The sequence below is a fragment of the Nicotiana tabacum genome, chromosome 2 (genome assembly GCF_000715075.1).
Source record: "Nicotiana tabacum cultivar K326 chromosome 2, ASM71507v2, whole genome shotgun sequence".
NCBI classification, from domain to species: Eukaryota; Viridiplantae; Streptophyta; class Magnoliopsida; order Solanales; family Solanaceae; genus Nicotiana; species Nicotiana tabacum.
The window spans coordinates 95,457,635-95,481,557 of NC_134081.1; the positions used below are offsets into that span (position 1 = coordinate 95,457,635).

General features: G+C 40.3%; 2 protein-coding genes across 2 annotated transcripts; both read left to right on the top strand.

Moving 5' to 3' along the window:
* Window positions 1-12,438: 12,438 nt before the first annotated feature.
* Window positions 12,439-21,631, top strand: LOC107828777 (acetylajmalan esterase 2-like). Its single transcript, XM_075236384.1, has one exon. The coding sequence runs from the start codon at window positions 12,640-12,642 to the stop codon at window positions 13,756-13,758; it is 1,119 nt and encodes a 372-aa protein (XP_075092485.1). The 5' UTR covers window positions 12,439-12,639; the 3' UTR covers window positions 13,759-21,631.
* On the top strand, window positions 14,885-15,741 carry LOC107828778 (uncharacterized). The gene is made up of 2 exons (XM_016656147.1): window positions 14,885-14,963; window positions 15,476-15,741. Exons 1-2 carry the CDS (start codon window positions 14,885-14,887, stop codon window positions 15,739-15,741), a joined length of 345 nt encoding a protein of 114 aa, XP_016511633.1.
* Window positions 21,632-23,923: the final 2,292 nt, after the last annotated feature.

The following is a 23,923-nucleotide window of genomic DNA, read 5'->3' on the forward strand; positions in this document are numbered from 1 at the left end:
AAACTGCCACTTAATCATTTGCTTTTAGCGAAATCAACCCCTCATCGCCGTCATTGCGCGATTGAAGCACCCACTCTTAACAAAAGCAGCAAATCAAACATTTATTTCCTAGATGCTTTCTAACTAAATATATCAGTTTCTTAGTATATTTAATATACGTATATACACTTCAGGTCAAGTACAACCATGCATGAATGAGATCCTACAAAATTAACATTTAAATAAATTAACTACTAATTAACTTTCTATGTTTACGTCATATTTTGAATGTATATGTATAATGCATAATAACCATTTAGTCTCAATATAGCATATAATTTTCTATATATATGGACTAAAAGTACACGTTTTAATTAATTGAAGAGGTTAATGCGTTGGGTCGAATTTCAAGGAATGAAGTATGAAATTACCAATATCTGCAAAAATGTGAAATTTGTTTCTCCTTTTCTCTAACTTAAGGAATATCATATGAAGTAGTAATATAATTAGACAACTTTTGCTTCTCACACAACCAAAAGGTATATATAACATGTGATGTTAGCACCATCAAATTTTCTGTACTCAAAAGACTTACAAATTGACGAGCACGTGAAATTGGGAAATTGAAGGAAAACGAAATTTTCAATTTTGTATTAATGTGTGATGTTTAATCCATAATATGTTTTTGTTAATTTAGACGGCTACGCTGTGGAGTATGAACAAAATTTGTACTCACTGAAATTTATTAAAAGTAAAACATGCAACAGAATGTTTATTAAATTTAAAAAGATAAAAATTTTAAGACCTCTCCTTGAGTTTGCTCTAGTTATAAAAGTCTCCTCATAACTGACTAATTCGAAAATGAAAATTAATCTCCCTGTTTACCCGAAAAACGGATAAAGTTGAATTTGTACGTAGTTCTAAGGATATGTGATATAGTTTGATACAAATCGTAAGGACAAATAGAAATATCAAATATGGATTGCAAAGAATGCAAAATAAGCAAGGTTGGAAAGAAGATGATTGTTTAGACTAAGCAAAATGAATTAATTAATTAATAAAGCCTCAAAGAATAGTCCTTGAATATAGGAGAATATGGTGCTCGAATTACACTGTAAGCAAAAAACTGCCTTGTACAGAAATGTAGCCATCCTCTTTATAGTGGAGGATCCTACTTTAGATATAATTAAAAATATATAGTGGAGACTCCATGATAAATTAACTTTTTTCTTATTCCCGCCGAGATTCTCTTCCTTAGTGTATTTGCAACGGCTCTTGTCTGTGGGCTCGAGCTCGATCGGCCTCGGTGCCGGTCGGTAGTGCTTCTAGAGCTCGATACGAACTCGGGATCAAGTGATGATTCGGACTCGGTCTCGATTGGCCTCTGTCCCTTAAGCTCGAAATCATCTCATCATAGTTCGATCTGGACCCGAGCTCGATGATGACTTCGAACTCGGTGTTTGACCTATACTTGGAATTCGAAGCTTGTTTGTACCATCTTCGGAATCCATCTCGATATTACGAAGTCTTTCTTCGATCCATTATATTTCGACCTTGATCAATCGTACGAAGGCAAAAATCTATTTCGACCGTATACAGATAGTCCCTCGTTTCTCCGGAAGGATGTGGTGAGAAATAATATGATTCCTCAATGGCTCGATTGGATTATAAGCTGACGTTCAAATTGGGCTCGATCATGACGCTCGTGATAGTTGTCCCGTCGATTTAGTTTTTCAAGGCATTTAATGTATGTCAGATGGTGGTCGGCCACCGCTGACATTGAACTGCCATTGCTTTAACCTATAAATAAGCCTTCCTTTTACCATTTACCACTTTTACATCTTCAATCTTTCAAATTTCCCAAGTTCTTTTTCGTACCCTCTGAGTTTATTCGCAAATCTGTGATTCCTCTTTGAAAAAGCCCTTCTTCAAAATTACCAAATCTTTGTCACTTTCTTCTATTCTTGACCTTTAAATTCGAAAATGGCGAAAACATCACAAACCATTCCTAAGAAAAAGAAAGTTACATCTGCACAGTCTGCCGCCGACGAAACACCGGTAGAGTCGCGGCCTGAGGAGTGCGTTCCTGGGGTGTGTGTTCTTACCTCTGATTTTAAGGTCGATAAAGGCTCGTCGGTTCCCGGCCGATGTGAGCCAGTATCGAGATACATATGTTCGATAATCGAGAGGCACCTCAAACAGCTGAAAAAAGATTACAATTGGGAGGGTAAAGAAATAATAATCCCTTCTTCTGACGAAGATATCACCACTTACGTGAAAGGGTTTTTAAGTGTGTATACTTACCCTTTCATGTTAGGTCCCCTCGATTCTATTATTATTAACTTCTGCCGTCAATACCAAATAACCCTAGGTCAGGTCCATCCTTCTTTTTGGCGGATCGTTATTTTGATTCGATACTTTGTGAACAAAATCGAGGGGATGCTGTTCACCCTCGACCATCTCATCCGATTGTACCGTCCTCGCCTTTTTCGATGGGGGTTAATAAAACTTCAGCGTCAAGCTACCAAGGCTCTGTTCTCGAGCCTTGACGAGGACAGGGATCAAGGCTGGATGGGCATGTTCGTTCGAGTAAGGACTTCGGACCTGATTCCTACTGAAAAGATGCCTTTTTCTGAGGAGTGGAATATGAAACGTAAGTGTGATTCTGTTGTTACTTCCTTCTATTTTGCCCTTTCATTTCTTTTCTCATCGATATTCCTCTTTCTGTGATGCAGCAGTTCCCTGGATGCCCGGAGCAGTTCCCGATCTCAAGAACTGGGTACGAGCTTTAGCTTCGACCTCCACATACTCCGAGCGCTCATGGCGTGATTTGTCAAAGGGCCGATGGGAGGCAAAAAATCACGGTAAGCCCCTTTCTCGTACCTTTTGGTAGTTCGAACGAGACGCTTTCCATATACTTTAATAAAAATTTCCATATGTAGGTGTAGGCAAAGATGCGATTTTGAGGCCCTCGTCCATCGAGGAAGAGGCTTCGGCCTCTGTCCCAAAGCCGGTGAAAGATAATAAGAGGATAAGAGCCTCCGTTCCCGAAGATCCAAAACCGAAGAAGAGGATGGCTTGTAAGCCGAACAAAAATACCATTCCTTTGACCGTAGAATCAATTATACGTCTAAGGGATGCAGACGAAGAAGAAGAAGAAGAAAACGATGGTCCCGCACTGGCGGTGGTGGTTCATAAGAAGAAGAAGACCACCGACGTTCCACAAGCAGCTGGATCGACGATGGTTTATAAGGCTCTACCTCGAACTAAGGATATATCGGAGAAAGATTCGGGCGGAGTCCCCTAGTTGTTGGAGATCGAAGATGCTTCCCATCGAAGCCAACAGATGGGGGATATGTCTGAAAGGGCTCTTCTCGAATCTCTTCGAACTGAAGAGAATGTTCCAAGTGATTCACTTGGGGCAGTAGCAATCGAAGACTCGCCCACCTTCCCTGCTTTTTCCGCAGGGGTGATTCGGGAAGCCCAAGCTGTGGGGGCTCTCGAACTAGACAGGCCTCATGATGGAGAGGATTCCTTTCATGACATGTTTACTGGTGTCGAGGACGTTGTCGGTACTAGTGATGGATCGGAACTTTTCCACGGGGTGCAGCAGGCTTTGAATCAGGTAAGCCTTAAATTATTTTGTTGGCATTACCTTTATGGTTGCTTTTCTTTCCTAACTTCGTACTTTCTTTGCAGGCCGCGGCAGTTCATCGAGAAGCATGTTCTCGGTCCCGAGCCGAGCTGCGTCGATATGAGGCAGATCTTCAATGGGTTACAGAGGAGAGGAACTCCCTTAAACTCCTCTTAGGGCAAAGGGGAGAGGAAATAAAAGACCTCCGAGCTGAGTTGGCCAAGGCTCACCAAGATCAGACCGATCTATTCGAGCAGGTAATGATACTTTTAAAAGCCTATGGGCTCGATACCATAATGATGGCTAATTTTTTGGTCTCACAGCTGCAGCAGAAAATTGAGATGATCGGAAAGCTCCATGAAGAAGTCGATGTGATAAAAGCAGAGTCTTTGAAGTGGAAATAAGGAATGGACCGCTTTGCTGCAGATAAAGAAGCTGCTCGAGCCTAATTATCATCGGCCGAAAATCAACTTCAAAAAATAAAGGAGAAAGGCTCGGTCCAAGCAAGAAGAATAAAGGAGCTTGAGGCTCGGTTGGCCTCTGAACTTGCCAAGGCCGAATCTGACGCCGAAAAGGCAAAGGCCGATGCAGATGCACCCGTGGCCATCTATCGGGCAGATGCTGAAGCTGCCCAGGTCCAAGTAAGAGAGGCAGACGAGACCGCCGATACTCGAGCACATTGGGTCGCTGAACTTGCTAAGTGCCGATCTCAAAAGGAGACCCTCGAGGAGATCCATGCTCGAGGTTTTGACCTCACTGAAGAGATTAAAAGGGCCAAAGAACTCGAAGCCGATGCTGAAGCTTTGGCTTCCGATGACGACGATGATAATAATGATGATGATGATGATGATAATGGGAGTAAGAGCGGTTCCGAGAATTGGGGGGGAGCCCGGTGGAGAAGAGACCGCTTCCGGTGATAGCCAAGAAACTTAGCCCTTAGTTTCTATGTTGCAATCAATCATGTAAACAATCTTGTATATATAAATATATTTTTGTTTTACTGACTTGATTCTGTTTTGTTTCCTGCATTGTGAAGATTTTATTCATGCTTTATGAATGTTTTCATAAGGATTTAGGCAATTTAATCGAATTTGGACTCCGTAGCCTTTATAACCGAGTGAGCGCTTACTCAAGCTTGAAATAAGGTAGCCCATAGGATTATTAGTCGAGTGAGTAATTCGAACTCGAAGTAATATAGCCCGTAGGAGTAATAGTCGAGTGAGCGCTTGCTCGAACTCGGAATAAGAGTAGCCCGTAGGCTTATTAGTCGAGTGAATGTTTCGAACTGGAAGTAATATAGCTAGTAGGCGTAATGGTCGAGTGAGTGCTTGCTCGGACTCGGAATAAGAGTAGCATGTGGGCTTATTGATCGAGTGAATGATTCGAACTCAAAGTAATGTAGCTCGTAGGCGTAATAGTCGAGTGAGTGCTTGCTCGAACTCAAAATAAGAGTAGCCCGTGGGCCTATTGATCGAGTGAATGATTCGAACGTGAAGTAATGTAGCCCGTAGGCGTAATGGTCAAGTGAGTTCTTGCTCGAACTCGAAATAAGAGTAGCCCGTAGGCTTATTAGTCGAGTGAATATTTTGAACTCGAAGTAATATAGCCCGTAGGCATAATGGTCGAGTGAGTGCTTGCTCGAACTCGAAATAAGAGTAGTCCGTAGGCTTATTAGTCGAGTGAATGTTTCGAACTTGAAGTAATATAGCCCGTAGGCGTAATGGTCGAGTGAGTGCTTGCTCGGACTCGGAATAAGAGTAGCTCGTGGGCTTATTGATCGAGTGAATGATTCGAACTTGAAGTAATGTAGCTCGTAGGTGTAATGGTCGAGTGAGTGCTTGCTCAAACTCGAAATAAGAGTAGCTCGTGGGCTTATTGATCAAGTTCGAAGAAATGTAGCCCGTAGGCGTAATGGTCGAGTGAGTGCTTGCTCGAACTCGAAATAAGAGTAGCCCGTAGGCTTATTAGTCGAGTGAATGTTTCGAACTCGAAGTAATATAGCTCGTAGGCGTAATGGTCGAGTGAGTGCTTGCTCAAACTCAAAATAAGAGTAGCTTGTAGGATTATTAGTCGAGTGAATGTTTCGAACTCGAAGTAATATAGCCCGTAGGCGTAATGGTCGAGTGCTTGCTTGCTCGAACTCGAAATAAGGATAGCCCGTAGGCTTATTGGTCGAGTGAATGTTTCGAACTCTAAGTAATGTAGCCCGTAGGCGTAATGGTCGAGTGAGTGTTTGCTCGAACTCGAAATAAGAGTAGCCCGTGGGCTTATTGGTCGAGTGAATGATTCAAACTCGAAGTAATGTAGCCTTTAGGCGTAATGGTCGAGTGAGTGTTTGCTCGAACTCAAAATAAGAGTAGCCCGTGGGCTTATTGGTCAAGTGAATGATTCGAACTCGAAGTAATGTAGCCTGTAGGCATAATGGTCGAGTGAGTGCTTGCTCGAACTCAAAATAAGAGTAGCCCGTAGGCTTATTGGTCGAGTGAATATTTTGAACTCGAAGTAATGTAGCCCGTAGGCTTAATGGTCGAGTGAGTGCTTGCTCGAACTTGAAGTAATGTAGCCCGTAAGCTTGATAGTTGAGTGAGTGTTGCTCGAACTCGTTGATTTACCTTAAGCCTGTTTGCATAATAAAACTCGAAATAGGGGGATCTTTCTTGGATATAAGATATCGGTAGAGAAGAAATTTTTCTTTGCAAGTCATTATACATGTGTCCATGTTTTGTATTAGGGCTCGGGCCAACTACATGAGCATGGTTCATTTTGACCATTTGGCTCTTACAATTTTTACTATTGGAACCTTGTTGTCACGAAATAACTTTCTTGCATCAGAACTTGATATATTTGAGGGATAATGCTCCCCCGGTATTCGAGGTCGATTGTAAAGAGGCCTCGGATATTGTCGAATTGTTTCTAAGTTTAGCACGATCACTGGTTGCCTTATTAAAAACCTTGCCAGAAAACCCATTTGGGATAAAATCGGTCTAAGGGAAAAAGAGTGCAACGCGTGCTTTCAGACCTAGGGCTTCGTATTGAAGGATCCATCCTAGCTCCTGATCGGACTCCTGCAGGGGTTAGTTTTGAAATGTAAACGAATATGGGAGGGTCATACCTTAGTAGTAGTATCGTTTTAGGTGCGACACATTCCAATTGCTTGATAGTTGTATACCGTTTATAATACCGAGCTTGTATGATCCTTTTCCAACGTTTTTGAGAACCTGATACGGTCCTTCCCAGTTCGGTCCTAGTTTTCCTTCATTTGGATTTCGGGTACCGAGGCTGACTTTTCTCAGCACTAAGTCCCCGAGTTTAAAATGGCGAAGCTTGGTTCTTCGATTATAGTATCTTTCGATTCACTGCTTTTGGGCGGCCAATTGGACGAGAGCAGCTTCTCGTTTTTCATCCGATAATTCGAGGCTAGTGTTCATAGCCTTGTTATTTGACTCTTCTGTTGTATACCGAAACCTGGTACTAGGTTCCCCAACTTTGACTGGAATCAAGGCTTCAGATCCATATACTAAGGAGAATGGGGTCGCCCCCGTACTAGATTTTGATGTTGTTCGATATGCCTAAAGAACTTCGGCTAGGATTTCTCTCCATTTTCCCTTAGCGTCGTTCAGCCTCTTGTTTAGGTTTTGAATGATAGTTTTGTTTGTTGATTCGGCCTGTCCGTTACCACTGGGGTGATACGGTGTTGATAATATCCTCTTTATTTTGTGGTTTTTGAGGAATTTCGTCACTTTGCTGCCGACAAACGGTTTCCCATTGTCACACATTATTTCGGCGGGTATCCCGAATCGACATACTATATGATCCCAGATAAAGTCTATAACCTCTTTCTCTCTTACTTTCACGAATGCCTGTGCTTCAACCCATTTAGAAAAATAGTCAGTCATAAATAAACTGAACTTAGCTTTACCTGGGGCCGATGGCAGAGGGCCGACGAGATCCATTCCCTATTTCATGAATGGCCATGGGGATAAGACTGAGTGAAGTTGCTCTCCGGGCTGATGGATCATTGGTGCAAACCTTTGACATTTGTCACATTTTCGAACAAACTCCTTTGCATCTTTGCCCATATCGATCCAATAATACCCTGCCCTGATTATTTTTTGGACTAATGAATCGGCACCAGAGTGATTCCGGGGTCCAAGCAAAATCGTTCTTCTTTTTGAGTAGAGAGAAAAATTTGTGACTTCGATGTGACAACCTCGAAATGAATCGGCCTAAGGCTGCAATCCATCCCGTTAGCCTCTGCATGACTTTCACGCTGTCGACGATGGTGATGTCTTTGATGGCCTTGATTTTATCGGGGTAAATATCGATCCCCCGATTTGACACCATGAAGCCGATGAACTTGCCCGAACCGACCCCGAAAGCACATTTCTCGGGGTTGAGCTTTATGTTGTATTTCCTTAAAATCTCGAACGTTTCCTGCAAATGGGTCAAGTGGTCCTCTGTGTGCATGGACTTAACTAGCATGTCATCAATATAAACTTCCATTAATTTACCTATTTGTTCCTCGAGTATTTTATTTACTAGGCATTGGTAAGTAGCTCCTGCATTTTTTAGCCCGAAGGGCATCACATTATAACAATATGTTCCATACTTGGTGACAAATGAAGTCTTTTCCTGGTCTTCCGGGTCTATTTAGATTTGATTATACCCGGAATAAGCATCGAGAAAAGTAAGGATCTCGTGGCCGACCGTGACATCGATCATGCGATTGATGTTGAGCAGCGGAAAGGAATCTTTAGGGCATGCTTTGTTTAAATCTTTATAATCTACACGCATTCTAAGTTTGTTCCTTTTTTTAGGCACTACAACTACATTGGCTAACCATTCGGGATATTTCACCTCCCGAATGGACCCTATCTTGAGAAGTTTGGTTACCTTGTCCTTTATGAGTGCGTGCTTTACCTCGGACTGGGGTCTTCTCTTTTGTTTCACCGGTCTGAACCTAGGGTCCAAGCTTATCCGATGCGTCGTTATATCCGGTGGGATCCCTGTTATATCTAAATAGGACCAGGCAAAACAATCTACGTTATCGATAAGAAATTGAATAAGTTTTTTCCTGAGTTCGGGGGTCAACCCCGTTCCCAGGTATACCTTCCGTTCGGGCCAGTACTCGATTAGTGTGACTTGCTCCAATTCCTCAATCGTTGATTTGGTAGCGTCAGAATCATCGGGAACCACGAAGGATCGAGGGATCCTTTGATCATCATCTTCATCGATCTTCTGATTATCTAGTCGGGTTAAAGCTGATGTCTGTGATTGCTATTTGGTATCTCGTTCCCATTTTGAGCCCGAACCCTTTATTGGCAAAGGCGAGGATATTGGATTCGCTTCTTCGACGACAAACATTTCTCTTGTGGCCGGTTGTTCTCCGTACACTATTTTGACTCCCCTTGATGTTGGGAATTTAAGGACTTGGTGTAGGGTCTAAGGTACAACTCTCATGTTGTGGATCCACGGCCTTCCAAAAAGGGCGTTGTACCTCATGTCGCCTTCGACTATGTGGAACTTCGTTTCCTGGATGGTCCCGGCCACATTTATCGGTAGAATTATCTCGCCTTTGGTGGTTTCACATGCCATATTGAATCCGTTTAGAACCAGGGTTGCGGGTACGATCTGGTTCTGTAGGCCGAGTTGTTCTACGACCTTCAATCTGATGATGTTGGCCGAGCTGCCTGGATCAATCAACACACGCTTAACTTTAGTTTTATTCATAAGTACGGATATTACCAGTGCATCGTTATGAAGTTGTATGACTCCTTCTGCATCTTCATCATTGAAAGACAAAGTTCCTATGGGTGCGTAATCCTGAGTTCGAGATCGCTTTTCTCTCACAATCGATGTCTTAGTGCGTTTAAGCACTGGTCCCCGAGGGGTATCACGCCGCCGATGATCATGTGAATGACGTGCTGTGGTTCTTCTTGTTCGTTTTGCTTGCCGAAATCCCTGTTTTTAAAATGGTTCTTTGTCCTAACGCTTAAAAATTCTCGAAGGTGCCCTTTGTTGAATAACCAGGCTACCTCCTCTCTTAGTTGCCTACAATCTTCCGTTATGTGGCCATGGGTACCATGATATTCACACATTTGATTGGGATTCCTCTGGGCAGGATCGGTCAGCATGGGTCGAGGCCATTTAGTATCTTTGATGCATCCGATAGCCGATACGATGGCGGATGTATCGATGCTGAAGTTATACTCCGATAACTGAGGCGCTTCCTTAGATCCGGCAGGTATGTTGAACCTACTTCTGTTCATCAGCCCCCGGGACCCTTGACCTCGATCACTTCTTTTGTTATTTTGTCCGGGGTTATGTCTCGATTCACCGATTCTGCAGTTTCCGTTATATGGTCGGTATCGATCCCTGATCAAACCTTGTTCTCGATTAATATCCCTTCGAGCAGCGGGTTTAGACCCCAATTGATCATCTTCGACCCTAATTTTTAATTGATACCGATTGTGCACGTCGGCCCACGTGATGGCTGGGTATTCGATCAGGTTATGCTTCAACAGCCGTGAAGCCGTCAAACTTCGTTCGTTCAAACCTTGAGTGACAGCCTGGACAGCCCAATCATCTGTGACTGGTGGCATATCCATTCGTTCCATTTGAAAACGAGATACGAACTCCCTCAGTATCTCGCTATCCTTTTGTCTTACCTTGAAAAGGTCCGATTTCCTTGTTGCGACTTTTATAGCGCCGGCGTGTGCTTTTACAAAAGAATCTGCTAACATGGCAAATGAGTCGATGGAATTCGGTGGTAGGTTGTGATACCAAATCATTGCTCCCTTCGAGAGGGTCTCTTCGAATATTTTTAACAAAACAGATTCGATTTCATCGTCTTCTAAATCATTGCCTTTGATGGCACATGTGTAAGAAGTGACGTGTTCGTTGGGGTCGGTCGTTCCGTTATATTTGGGAATTTCGTGCATACGAAATTTTTGGGGATTGGTTTTGGGGCTGCGCTCTAGGGAAAAGGTTTTTGCACGATTTTTTTGGAATCCAACCCTTTTATCATTGGTGGAGCTCCCGGGATCTGATCGACCCTGGAGTTATATGTTTCTACTTTTTTATCATTGGCTTTGACTCGCTTTGTGAGATCCTCGAGCATTTTATCAATTTCGGAAGTAGTCCCCGATTCTTGCTCATTTGACCTCACTATGGATGGCTCCGTTCTGTGGGCGATTTCTCGAAGTGGACTGGGCTCCGACCTGCTCGGTAGCTGCGTTTAGCTCTGCAATTGAGCTATTGCTGCCTGTTGGGCTTGCAACATTTTGAAAATCATGCGCAAACTGTCTCCGTTTTCCTCGACGTTATGGGTATCTCGAGCTGCAGACTGAGTGCCACCATGAATGCTATTTTCAGGTTCAGAATGTAGGTTCGCCTCAATGGCCACATGCGAATTGATATCTATCGGCACTTTGATTCGAGCTCCAACGGCGTTGACAAGTGGTCTTTCAGTACTGGGTGTCAAGTTGTTGTTCTCATCTTGAAGACCGGCTTCGTTGTCGATAGGTGAGGCCATTTGATTGGTAGTTAGTCGTTGCTAATCCGAAATCCAAGATACTTTCGGAAACAAGCACAAAACGGTGTGTTTTTGCAGATCCGTATCAAATAACTACTGTTATCCTTAGCCCCACGATGGGCGCCAAATTATTTACCTGAAAAATGGATAGAGTTGAATTTGTACGTAGTTCTAAGGATATGTGATATAGCTTGATACAACTCGTAAGGACAAATAGAAATATCAAATATGGATTGCAAAGAATGCAAAATAAGCAAGGTTGGAAAGAAGATGATTGTTTAGACTAAGCAAAATGAATCAATTAATAAAGCCTCAAAGAATAGTCCTTGAATATAGGAGAATATGGTGCTTGAATTACATTGTAAGCAAAAAATTGCCTTGTACAGAAATGTAGCCATCCTCTTTATAGTGGAGTATCCTACTTTAGATATAATTAAAAATACATAGTGGAGACTCCATGATAAATCAGCTTTTCCCTTATTTCCGCCGAGATTCTCTCCCTTAGTGTGTTTGCAATGGCCCTTGTCTGTGGGCTCGAGCTCGATTGGCCTCGGTGCCTGTAGGTAGTGCTTCTAGAGCTCGATACGGACTCGGGATCAGGTGATGATTCGTACTCGGTCCCGGTTGGCCTCTGCCCCTTAAGCTCGAAATCATCTCATCATAGTTCGATCCGGACCCGAGCTCGATGATGACTTCGAACTCGGTGTTTGACCTATACCTGAAATCCGAAGCTTGTTTGTACCATCTTCGGAACCCATCTCGATATTACGAAGTCTTTCTTCTATCCATTATATTTCGACCTTGATCATCGTACGAAGGCCGAAATCTATTTCGACCGTATACACTCCCTTTGGTTAAAACTTCAGAAGAATTCAGTGCAGAAAGCAAGCAAGCCCAAATTGAATTAAACTCCATCCTAATGATCTTATGATGCACCGACGGACACATATATATAAACTTCCTTTCTTTAAGCTAATGTTTTAATAAATTATTATTAGAGATGAACTTAAAATATTCGAACACTTTGATACACCCATTAACATATTTAGTTAAAAAATATAAATAATGAAAAGAAAAAGAAAAGGAACTATACTATTTAGCTCACAGAATTCGGCTCATTTGACAGAAACAAAGTTCAATCAGAGTTTTTTCTGCTTCTTTGCATTTAATTAAATTTATAGGTTCTTAGGTTTATATTCTGCTTCAGAATTGAATAAAGAAACATCAAACAAAATATATACCGGCTCCTGCCTAAATTATAGGTCTTGTTGATCAAATTCAAGCCTTTCTCTAACAGGAAAATAGAAACTTGAAGCAAAAGGTAAGAAAATAAAGAATATATGGAAATTTCAGAATGTTTCCTATTACTACTAGGTTTCTGTAACATTGCTTAAACTCCACGGATGAGGGACCTCTATAAATACTACCACTAACCTAAACTAAGTTTTCCCCTGCCTTCTTTAATTCCCTGATCGTTGTTTCTTCTCTTTCAATGGCTTCCCTTACCAACCATTGTTTCTTCATCTTTCTATTAGTGATCTCCTCTTTCTTTTTCGCGCAGGCTGAAACTTCCCCGTTTTATTCCATTTACAGCTTCGGAGACAGTGATTCTGCTTCTACTTCTGATCATTTAGCCGCTATGCTTGGTCTGCCTTCTCTACAACATTACACCAAAGAAGGCGTTGAGTTTGAGTCCGGTATTAGTTTCATGACGCCTGGAGCAACAGTTATGAGTCCCTTTTCCTTCATAAAGAATGGCATCCCAGCGCCTCAGCAGTCTCATCACTCGCAGATTTCTGCCTTTATGAAACTCTTCTATAAGGATTGCTTCTCTTTTCATGACTGCGGCAGGAACAAGGTTCTTCAGAAAGCTATCATCTTTATGGATCAGCCTGGTTTTAATGATTACAAGCACTCTCTTTTGCATACAAAATCTATTTCCGAAGTGTCCAAACTTGTCCCTGATGTTGTGGAGACAATCAAGAGTTCTATCGAACAACTGATCAAAGATGAAGAGGCCAAACACTTTGTAGTTTCTGGAATTATTCCCATGGGTTGCCTGCCTGGTTTGCGAACAATGTTTCCTGAAAACGATAATAGCAGGAAAATTAAATGCCACAAAGGACTAAATTTGTTCTCAACATTGCACAATGATCATCTATGGCAAGCGTTGGAGGAGCTGCGATTGAAGTACCCTGAAGTTGAGATCATATATGCAGATTATTTCAAGGCCTTTATGGCGGTTCTATGCAATCATGCATTCTTGGGATTCAAGACTAAGACATTGATGAAGGTTTGCTGCGGTAGTACTGACAGCCGTCCGTTTAATTTTGATCCGCATAAGCAGTGTGGAGAGGAAGGAGTTGTAGCATGTTCTGATAGGGCTTCGCATATACATTGGGATGGATTTCGACTGACACCTGAGGCTTCGAAGAATATGATTGATACTCTGTTCAGCAAAAACGGTTTTGTATTTCCCGAGTTTAAGTTCGCAACAAATCACCATACAGCTGCAGCAGAAAGGCATCAGCATTCAAAGGTTTATGGACGATTTAGAGATGGCCTAAGGCATTTATTGGAGTTGCATGCTAATAACATAGTGGACTACTAAAGTACTGTGTGTTTTAATTTGCTCTGATATTGGTATGATGAGGTTTGAATAAGCAGAGAGTCTTTTGCTTTGGTAGGGTAGGCCCTCAAATGTTGATTTCTATGTACAGTGTGGCTAGCCTATTGTTTCTGTATACCTTTCTTCTTAATGAGTAATAAACAATAAGCATGATTTGTCTCCAATTATGCAGTTTTTCTTGTTTTTGGTTATTTAACTTCTAATGCTGAAATAATGAAAATTCAAAGTCCTTTGGCTGTACATATTTATGTACTTTAACCGAGAAATCCCCAATGTCCACTGGAAGTGAGCTGTTCCAAGAGATCCAGCTGCGTTCGAGCAGAAGATAATGACCCTAAATCAAAACAAAATCAGAAAAAGTTCAACAATCAAACAAAACTATCAAAAGGGATTACAGGATATGTAACACCCTAAAATTAGCTTATCAATTCATATCATATTAGGCAGAGGTTAGTACAATCAGCACTCAATCAGAGAGGTTAGGTTAACTCCATCTTCAAGAATGTGACAAAAACTTACTACCCTTGCATCAAGTCAGGCTGTACAGAGCTCAAATTCAAAGCCATACTTATGAGGCTGCAAATTTTTGCTTGTAAAATTCGTTTATTCTGGACGGACACCTCAATTTAAACAGGTGGCTGAAAATAGCTCAACAGCTTTTGCTTGTACAGTATAGCTGTCTATTTTTCTGCTCTCCTTCCTCTCTTCACCAACACAAAGTTTTGTAGCATTAGCAACATAGGAGTATGAGTAGAAACACCATATTGCCCATGCAGAAGCTCATAGTTCACGTGGCGATTCTCATTTTTGTTCTTCTACCATTTGTCAGTTCAACTCAAAAGCACACAAAAAAGATTATTCACGAATGCAGTGATCACAAAGTCCTTGAGGTTATTCACATTTGCATCTCCTATTCTTTGTCTTTCAATTTTCTTTTATCCTCTGGAAAGTATTATGGGAACTCAAACTTGACTCAAACCTTCTCAGTAGGCAGTTTCAAGCTATTGTTCTGTAATTTCCCATATATTTGTAGGGCAGCAACTAATTATCTATCTCAAATTTCAGTTAAGTGCAAATTTTCCTACATGGATTTCTGCTATGAGCTTCCATGGGTTTCTTGATGCCTATTGGGATTCTTGTAATGAGAATGTCAAATGCCTATTGGCATGAAAATCAGTATCTCAACAGTAACCAAAAGCTATTATTAGCAATCTGAACCTTGTTTATTAGATAAAAGTACCTTTCACCTCTAATGATATTGAAAAAGAGTAAGAGCTATGATTATAGATTTGCTAATAATTAAAATAGCCCACAATTTGTTATTAAGTAATTGTAAGTTAACTCCATTTATCATCAAATTGATAGCAGTGATGAATGCTTAGTGGGAAAGGAAAGGCAGGAATTGTAAAGTTTCTTATTTGAGTACTACAACTAACTCTCCCAGTTTATTATTTAGAAATGAGCGCAATTCAAGTTAATTATGATTCTAGTTATAACCGTTTATTTTGACATATGATACTTGACAGCTGACTACTTCTATTTAGAAAGTTCACGTACATTTACATAATTATGTAGTGCATAAAATTCACATCAATTTTTTTTTATATTTGGCAGATCTCTTCTACTTGTAATAGCAGCAACAACTTGTGGGAAAGAGGGATGTATTTAATTAGTACTGTTTCTTGTTCTTCCTTTGCAGGAGAAGCAAAAGAAGGGGCGTATGGTTTTATTTCCACTGAGATCGTCAACATATATACAGGTTTACAAGCACGTATTTGGAACTGGCATTTCAGTGTTGAGGTTGCTGTTATCGCATTCATCTATCTATTCCAACAAAAATGGCACTATATAAATCAATCAGGAGTGATTTTAGGCAATGAATCAGTACTAACAACGGATCAACAAACATCTCCAACAGATGAGAAAAAGGAAATGTCACCCATGCCATCATCAGAGCCATGTTAAGACTTCAGACAAACAAATAATTTGCCTTTTACTAACATTAAATTATTTCCAAATTTGTTACAGTTTCAGAAACATAAGTTTTGTGTATTACTATCAATGTAGAGCATCATATACGGCAATTAATATGAGAAATTTTGTATCCGCCTTTTTTACATTTGTAGTTTAAATTTTCTATCTGCCTCTGCCTTTTTACATTTCAATGAGTTGAGCATATCCAACTCCATCACAACATATGCAGCTAGTTCTAATCAGCTCTAGTTCTTGTGGTGACACCTACAACGAAAGACACTCAAGCGAGAGAAAAGTGCCCATTCGATCACCTTTTACTAGCAATGATCTGTTAATGTACAACTCCAAATGACCATTCATCTCTAGAAGTAGCAGGATTTTCACAAATTTATATACTTTCACTATATTAGTAACAGAAACAGTGGATCTTTATACAAGTCATGGAAATAGCTGCACATAACCTGTCGCAATTGCAATTCCTAAAATGACAAGGGGTGGAAGGATGACGAATGCTCCAATTGTAGCAAAGAATACTGAGTCATTCCTCTGAGAAACTTTTCATTCAAGTAGGCTTGTCTTTTGATGTTTCTCTTCTGTGAAACAGTTAACTTGGCGCTAACCTTTTTCAAATTCTTACCCAAGGGAATGTTGAACTCATCATCTCGATCTCCAACCAACTTAACGAGCTGATCACGAATTGTAGGTTTACTAGAGCTACTATCACTTTCATAACCTGGCCAAGGATCAAGTCAATGATGGTCGGGAATAACTAAAGGGTTATTCGGCTCTCAATAACAAAAGCGGAAAGGAAGCAAAGATGGGTAAGTTTACTTGAAATCTTGCTATAACGAATGGATATGGTAGATAATATAAAGAACGAAATTCCTTCCTAGAGCATCATGTTTTGAATGGATCACACATGAAGCTGCTACAGACAAGATAATCTGCAGGAAAGAGACTACAGATTGTGCAACTAATGCCCTATGTGTATGAAACATCTAGCATCCCCAAATCACTTACTGCTACATAGTTATATGTTTGTGAAGTCTGGAGCATGTTCGCTAACACATTAGGAGTTTAGTCGGTAACACCATGGTCACTGAAGGATGCAATAATATTCTGACAGGGACAGAAAGTACAAAAGCACCTCTGCATATTTTGGGCAGTTTGGAAGGAAAAGAATTCCAGATGTTTTCAAAAGTTGACTTTAGTAGTGGATGGAAATTCTTTCATGGACTTATAGATTCCCTACAATGCTAGGAGAGAATCCGAGTCCTTTGGCTGTACATATTTAAATATGTACTTTCTTTTTTCTTGATAACCGAGAAATCCCTAGGGCCAGTGGGGAACGATTATAAAAGAAGACAAAGAGTCAAAGGGGAGAACATATACCACTAACTGTTGAGCTGCTGGAAGTCAGCTGTTCCGAGCACAAGATAATGACCCTAAAACACCAAAAGTTCAACAATCAAACTGTTATGAATTTAAGAGAGATAACAGATTCAATAACAGGAAACTTCTTTGATTCTATCTCAAACTTAGCAACTCTACTTACAATGGACTCAAAAAGTAAGATAAACACTAAAAGAAAGGAAAAATGAAGAAGGGGAAAGGTTCCAGACTGCTCCTTAGCAAAAACAAACAATAAGACTTGCCATATTTTCTGCCTAATTAGGGAAACCTACTACTACTTATACTAATGTCTGTTGGGAATATTTCTCCAATAGTGCTCACAGTTGTCCTCGCATAACAGCATTGCAGGTGCCCTCTCTTATCCATTGGCTTTGGGGACCACAAAGTCCTTGAAATGTTTTGGAGAGTTAACGGGCCTGGAGCTTCTCCTTAGCCCAATATCAAGTGCAGCTGGTCCAATACCTTGGTTCACAACATTGCCTACCCCTTGAAGAGGAACCTTGTCCTCAAGGTTCAAGCTGGAAACTGACGCTGTAGCAATGAAGTATCTTCCCAAGTGGCATCCGAAACTGGTAAGCCCACCCATTTGACAAGGCATTGTGAAAGTTGATGTTGGTCCTTGGTAATGGTTCGATGTTGCAGAATCTCCTCAGGCAGAAGGTTCAGGGAAGAAGACTGATTAATCAAGTCAATAGGAGTAACTTGGTGCTCAGGTTTGCCAATGCACTTACGAAGAATGGAGACGTGAAAAACAGGGTGTATTTTAGAAGATAGCGGCAGATCAAGTTTGTAAGCAACCTGGCCAATTTTCTGAATGACTTGAAAGGATCCAAAAAAACGTCTACTGAGTTTGTTGTAACGTTGTAGCCAGAGTGAAAGTCGGCGATATGGACGTAGGCGAACATAGACCCAGTCACCTACTTCAAATGATATTTCCCGTCTTCCTTTGTCAGCTAACGCCTTCATTCGAGTTTGAGCCTGGAGAAGATTGGCCTTAAGGATACCCAATGTCTCATCTCTTTGGCGAAACGACTCAGTAATTGCTTGAGTAGTGGTTCCATCTATAACAAAACGAGAAATAGTAGGAGGCGGCCTGCCATAAACGACCTCAAAAGGAGTCATCTTGGCACTCGTTTGGAACGACTTATTATACCAAACCTCGGCCCAAGGTAAAAGTGGAAACCATGTGTTCGGAGCATAAGGGTAAAGCATCGCAAGTACTGCTCCAAACACTTGTTAAGTGCCTCAGTTTGCCCATCGGATTGCGGGTGATAGGCTGAACTCCTTGCTAATTGTGTCCCCTGCAACTTGTTTACTTCTTCCCAAAATTCTGACAAGAATAAGGGGTCTCGATCAGAGATAATTTTAGTAGGGAACCCATGAAGACGAACAAATTTTTGCACAAAAACTGCAGCGATCTTTTGGCTGGTGAAATGAGGATGAAGGGCGATAAAATGTCCATATTTAGACAAACGATCAACAATCACCAACATTGTTGTGCGCCCGTGAGAAGGAGGCAGTCCCGTAATGAAATCCATTGATATCTCCTCAAAAATTGCAGAAGGAATAGGCAAAGGCATAAGAAGGCCTGCTGGTTGCAGAGATGTATCCTTCATTTGTTGGCAGATTTGGCACTCCGACACAAAGGTCTTTACATCAGCACGCATGCCGGGCCAAAAGAAGTTTGAGGACAGACGATGAAAAGTCCTAGAGATACCAGCGTGACCCCCAACTTTTGAAGCATGAAACTCTGTCAAGAGAAGGCGGCGTAGATCTTGATCTTTAGGAATAACCAATCTGTTACGAAAAAGAACAAGACCTCCCTGAAATGAATAATGAGGTAAGGCGGCAGGGTCATTATTTAACTAGGCGTTGGAGAGCAAGTAATCCATGGTCCGACCTGTTTAATTGCTGAAGTTTGGTAACTAGTGCCATCTCAGTAATTGCAAGAGTAAGAGACTGAAAGGAAGGGACTCTTGAGAGAGCATCAGCCGCTGCGTTAAGTCGTCCAGCTCTATAAATAATGTCAAAATCGTAACCAATGAGTTTTGTCAACCATCTTTGTTGCTCAGGAGTTTGGATCACCTGGTCAGTGAGGGCTTTGAGAGACTGTTGATCAGTGATGATCAAAAATTTGCATCCTAATAAGTATTGACGCCATTTTTGTACTGCTTGAGTTATAGCAAACATCTCACAATGATATATAGAGGCAACTTGCATGCGAGATGAAAGTTTTTGGCTGAAAAAGGCAATTGGATGACCTCCTTGAGATAGAACAGCTCCTATGCCAGTGCAAGAAGCATCAGTCTCAACTGTAAAGATTTTGTTGAAATCGGGCAGTGCGAGAACAGGAACAGAGCTCAAGGCATCTTTTAACATAGTGAAAGCTCTGGTTTCTCGATCTGTCCAACAAAAAGCATCCTTTCTAAGAAGATCAGTCAGAGGAGATGCCAATTGAGCGTAATGCTTAACAAATCGGCGATAATATCCGGTAAGACCCAAAATTCCCCTAACATATTTAACAGAGGCTGGGGGTGGCCACGCGGTAATGGCATGAATTTTTGCCGGGTCAACTTGCAATCCTGCTGCAGAGATTACATGTCCCAGATAGTCTATGGAATTCTGCCCAAACTTGCACTTGGAGCGCTTCACAACAAGGGAATTTTGGCGAAGGAGATCAAGGACCAATCGTAAATGAGAAAGATGATCCGACCAAGACGGGCTATAGGCCAAAATGCCATCGAAGAAAACTAGGACAAAACGACGAAGGAATGGTTTAAAAACAGAATTCATAGTTGCCTGGAAGGTGGATGGCGCATTTGACAGTCCAAAAGGCATGACAATAAACTCATAGTGGCCCTCATGTGTGCGAAAAGCAGTCTTAGCAATATCAGAAGGATGCACCCTTATCTGATGATATCCAGCCAATAAATCAAGTTTAGAGAAAAAGCAAGCTCCATGGAGTTCATCAAAAAGCTCTCAATGGTGGGAATTGGGAACATATCATTGACAGTGACTGAATTCAAGGCGCGATAATCCACACAAAAACGCCATGCACCATCCTTTTTCCTCACCAAAAGAACCGGGGATGAATATGAACTAGAGCTTGGACGAATTATCCCAGCTTGAAGCATCTCATAGACTAGTCGTTCAATTTCAGTCTTTTGAAAATGGGGATAGCAATAAGGACGAACCTTCACTGGAGCAGAACCCGGAATAAGAGGGATACGATGATCTTGAGGCCTAGGGGGTGGCAAGACTGTAGCCGTAGCAAAAAGGTCAGAATAAGAATCCAAAAGCTCGGTGAGATCATACGGCAAAGCCGGAGAAGATGACTCAGCCATCGAAAGCAACTCCAAACGGAAGAATCCCGAAACGGAATGAGTTTCGGTTAAACGCCTAAGCGAGGTAAATTGGACCTCCTCAACAGATTGAACAGGATCCCCAATCCAACGGATCGTCTCACCATTAGAATCAAATTGAAATAATCGTTTTGCATAATCAGTGACAGTGGGACCAAGAGTCGCCAACCATACAACACTTAGCACCAAATCGGCCCCATGAAAGTCAATAACATAGAAATCAGTACTGAAGGTGAACCCTTGGATGGTAAGAGGTAGCTGACGCACAACACCGTGGCATTTCAACAAACTGCCATTGCCGACCATTACCTGAAAATTGGAGGAGCTATCAACTGGAACTTTAAGAAATTGGACAGCTCTAGGGTGGATGAAATTATGTGTGTTGCCGCCATCCAGAAGAACTTGTACGGAAAGACCCTTAACCTGAGCTGTAAGGCGGATTGCAGTAGGAATAGGACCACCTGATAAAGCAAGATAACTGATAGAAGGCAATAACGGGTTATCGGAGGTAGGCGGAGATGAAGATAGGTCAAGTGTATTATCGGAGGAAGGAGAATGTTGCTCGTCTGGTGATTCTTCATCAGTGAGAAGAAGAAGAAGCTGGGATGTTTTTGAGCAGCGATGACCTTTGTGGTACTTCTCATCACAATTAAAACACAGATTTAAGTCCCGTTTTCGCTGGAGCTCTGATGGGGTAAGTTTGCGAAAAGGAACGCGACCAACTCCGGGCAAGGAGGCGGAAGGAATGGTGGATGAAGTGGTCGGCGTTGGATTTGGAATAGTTCGCGAATTGTAGTTGTTTGATAGAGCTTGGCGAGTATCCCTTCAGGAGCTTCAATGGATCTGAAGCCAAAACGAATTACAAGAGCCTGAGAAAATTGATCCCAACTGACTAGCTGGTGGTTCTTATACATCCACTGATATCACTCTCTGGCTAGTCCTTCCAAATAGAATGAAATGATACTAAGGCGTTGTTCGTTGGGAACAGAATAATGGTCGAAGTATTGGTTTGCTTGAAATTTTTGCTCGAAGTAAGGTACAGTGCTAATTCTTGTTCTTTAATTCTCCACTACAATAACATTAAGCATTCAATCAGAGAAGTTGGTTTATCTCCTTTTTCTAGATTGTGATAAAAACTTAGTAGCCTTAGATTAAGCCATTTTCTAAATTGACATTATTTAAGACCTCAAATTCAGAACTCAGATGCCCTAAAGACTAGCAGTACTTTACAATATAATCTGCAAGTAAAATAACACGTGAAAAAAATGATATAAAGAACAATTAGGGAAGTCCAAACACACCAGAGTAAGTGAGAAGCTCCTCCTCAGTGACTCTTCCGTCTCCCTCTCCAGAAAGAGCAGATATGTTTTGGTTGCAGGCTGTACAGAGCTAAAATTCAAAGGCCATTATTTAGGAGAATTTTACCTCCATCCATAAATTTCAAATGATATTTTGGCAAGAAGGAGCTTATTTTCTTTGGCTTTGAAGGAATTATAATTATATTACATAGTTGAAAGAAAATAATAATTTATATAAGCTAAAATCTTACTTGATCTTAATGTGTTAAATATTAGGTGTTATTACATATTTCAAATAAGAAAAGGTTTGGTAATCAAAATTTTAGTTGCTTCACATGTTTCATAATAAGGAAATAACTTTTTGTCCATACAAATTCTTAATATTAGCTCATCCAAAATTTTAAAAATTTTGGTTATATTTTAAATGCTTAGCTCAATTTTATATTTATGATTTGATTTATTAATATGTCTTCATACGATTATTTGCTAAACAAATGTTTTTAGTGTTTGCATAAAAATACTATGATTTTTTTAAAACAAAAGTATTCATTAATATAGGAGATTAGGAAAAGCTAATAAGTAAACATATGTCATATTAACATTTACATTTAAGATCTTCAAATTTGAAATTACAAACTTCTTTATAAGCACTCTTTTTTATCAGAGAAACAAGGATCTTTTAAATTTAAAAGGAACGGAAGGAAATCCTAATTATTACAACATAATTAAATGTCTATTCTTAAATATTAATAAAAATAATAACAATTTTGCCTAAAGTGAAATTAATTTTCGAAGGATAAAACAGGTGAATGATATTTCGTTAAATGGTTTCATGCTTTTAATATAGTATTGATATAGATAAAATCATGTATGTTAATTCTTTTTTGCTTGGTTTTGAATAAGTAAATTCTGGTAGAAAATAGCATAGTACTAATAATTATGAAAATTAGATTGGCCATTATACTCAAAAACGTCATTCTTTGAAGAAATTACACTTTTATTCCATTTGTTATTGATAAGTTTTTCTTTTGGTCCTAGTAAAATATGGTTAAGTACATTTAACCTTTGATTAATTGGCATGTGTCTTCTTAGTCCCACCACCTATGAAATCCTACAAACATAAAATCTAGATGATGTAATTTACTTACTAAATTTCTACTTTTATGTTTCAATTGAAGGTTAATAATAACCAAAATAATCTCAATATATAAATATAATTTTCTGTATACATAATACATGGACTAAAAATACATGTTTCAATTTACTGAAGAGGTTAATGTGTGTTTGGTCAAATTTCACAAGGACTAAAGAATTTAGCACTATCTGCAAATCTGAAAATTTTCCTCCTTTTCCGTAACGTAAAAAATATCGTGTGAACTAGTAATATTTGAATACCGTTGCTTCTCAAACAACCAAAAGGTCCAACCACGAGATCTTAACACCATCAAACTTTTCTATACAAAGACTTATAGGAAAGTTAACGAGCAAGGGCAATTGGAAAAAAAAATAAAAAAATTCAACCTTATATTAGTAAGCTATACATGAGGTTTAATCCATAATTTGTTTTTTAACGATTTAGACGGCTAAGCTGTGGAATATGAACGAATTTGTTTTTTGGTAACAACAGTAAATATTACCATTGATAACAACAATTAAACAATACACCTACAAAGCACCTAACTCGTCACTAACAGTAGAGTTAGGTCTTGGATTGACTAGTTACGAAGTAATCTTTGAGTAAAAATCCTACATCTTTGTGCTCTCTTTGAGCGTGAAAACAAATCTATCCTCTTGACTATATCCTTCTTAATTTGTATAATTATCAACTCTGTATGTACAATTACTCCTTCAAACAATTTCCTATTTCTAACTCTTCAGATATGATATATCATGGCTTCCCATAATGCAGCTGCCACCTCTTTTTTGAATCTCTTCCAATGCTTTCTGTTGATTTCTTCTAGTACTTGCTGCACCTCTCCAGCTTGCACGTACAATCCCAACCAATTTAGAAGACCTTGCCTGATGTCTTAGGTTCTAGTATAGTCAACGAATAGGTGTTGAACTGTCTCATTTTCCTGGTCATCACATAATCCTCTACAG

Excerpts from the sequence above, each read along its gene's own strand:
- LOC107828778 (XM_016656147.1), top strand. The coding sequence starts at position 14,885 with ATGGGTTTCTTGATGCCTATTGGGATTCTTGTAATGAGAATGTCAAAT. Across the intron at positions 14,964-15,475 it reads TGAAAATCAGTATCTCAACA|GAGAAGCAAAAGAAGGGGCG; the intron begins GTAACCAAAAGC and ends CTTCCTTTGCAG.
- LOC107828777 (XM_075236384.1), top strand. The coding sequence starts at position 12,640 with ATGGCTTCCCTTACCAACCATTGTTTCTTCATCTTTCTATTAGTGATC.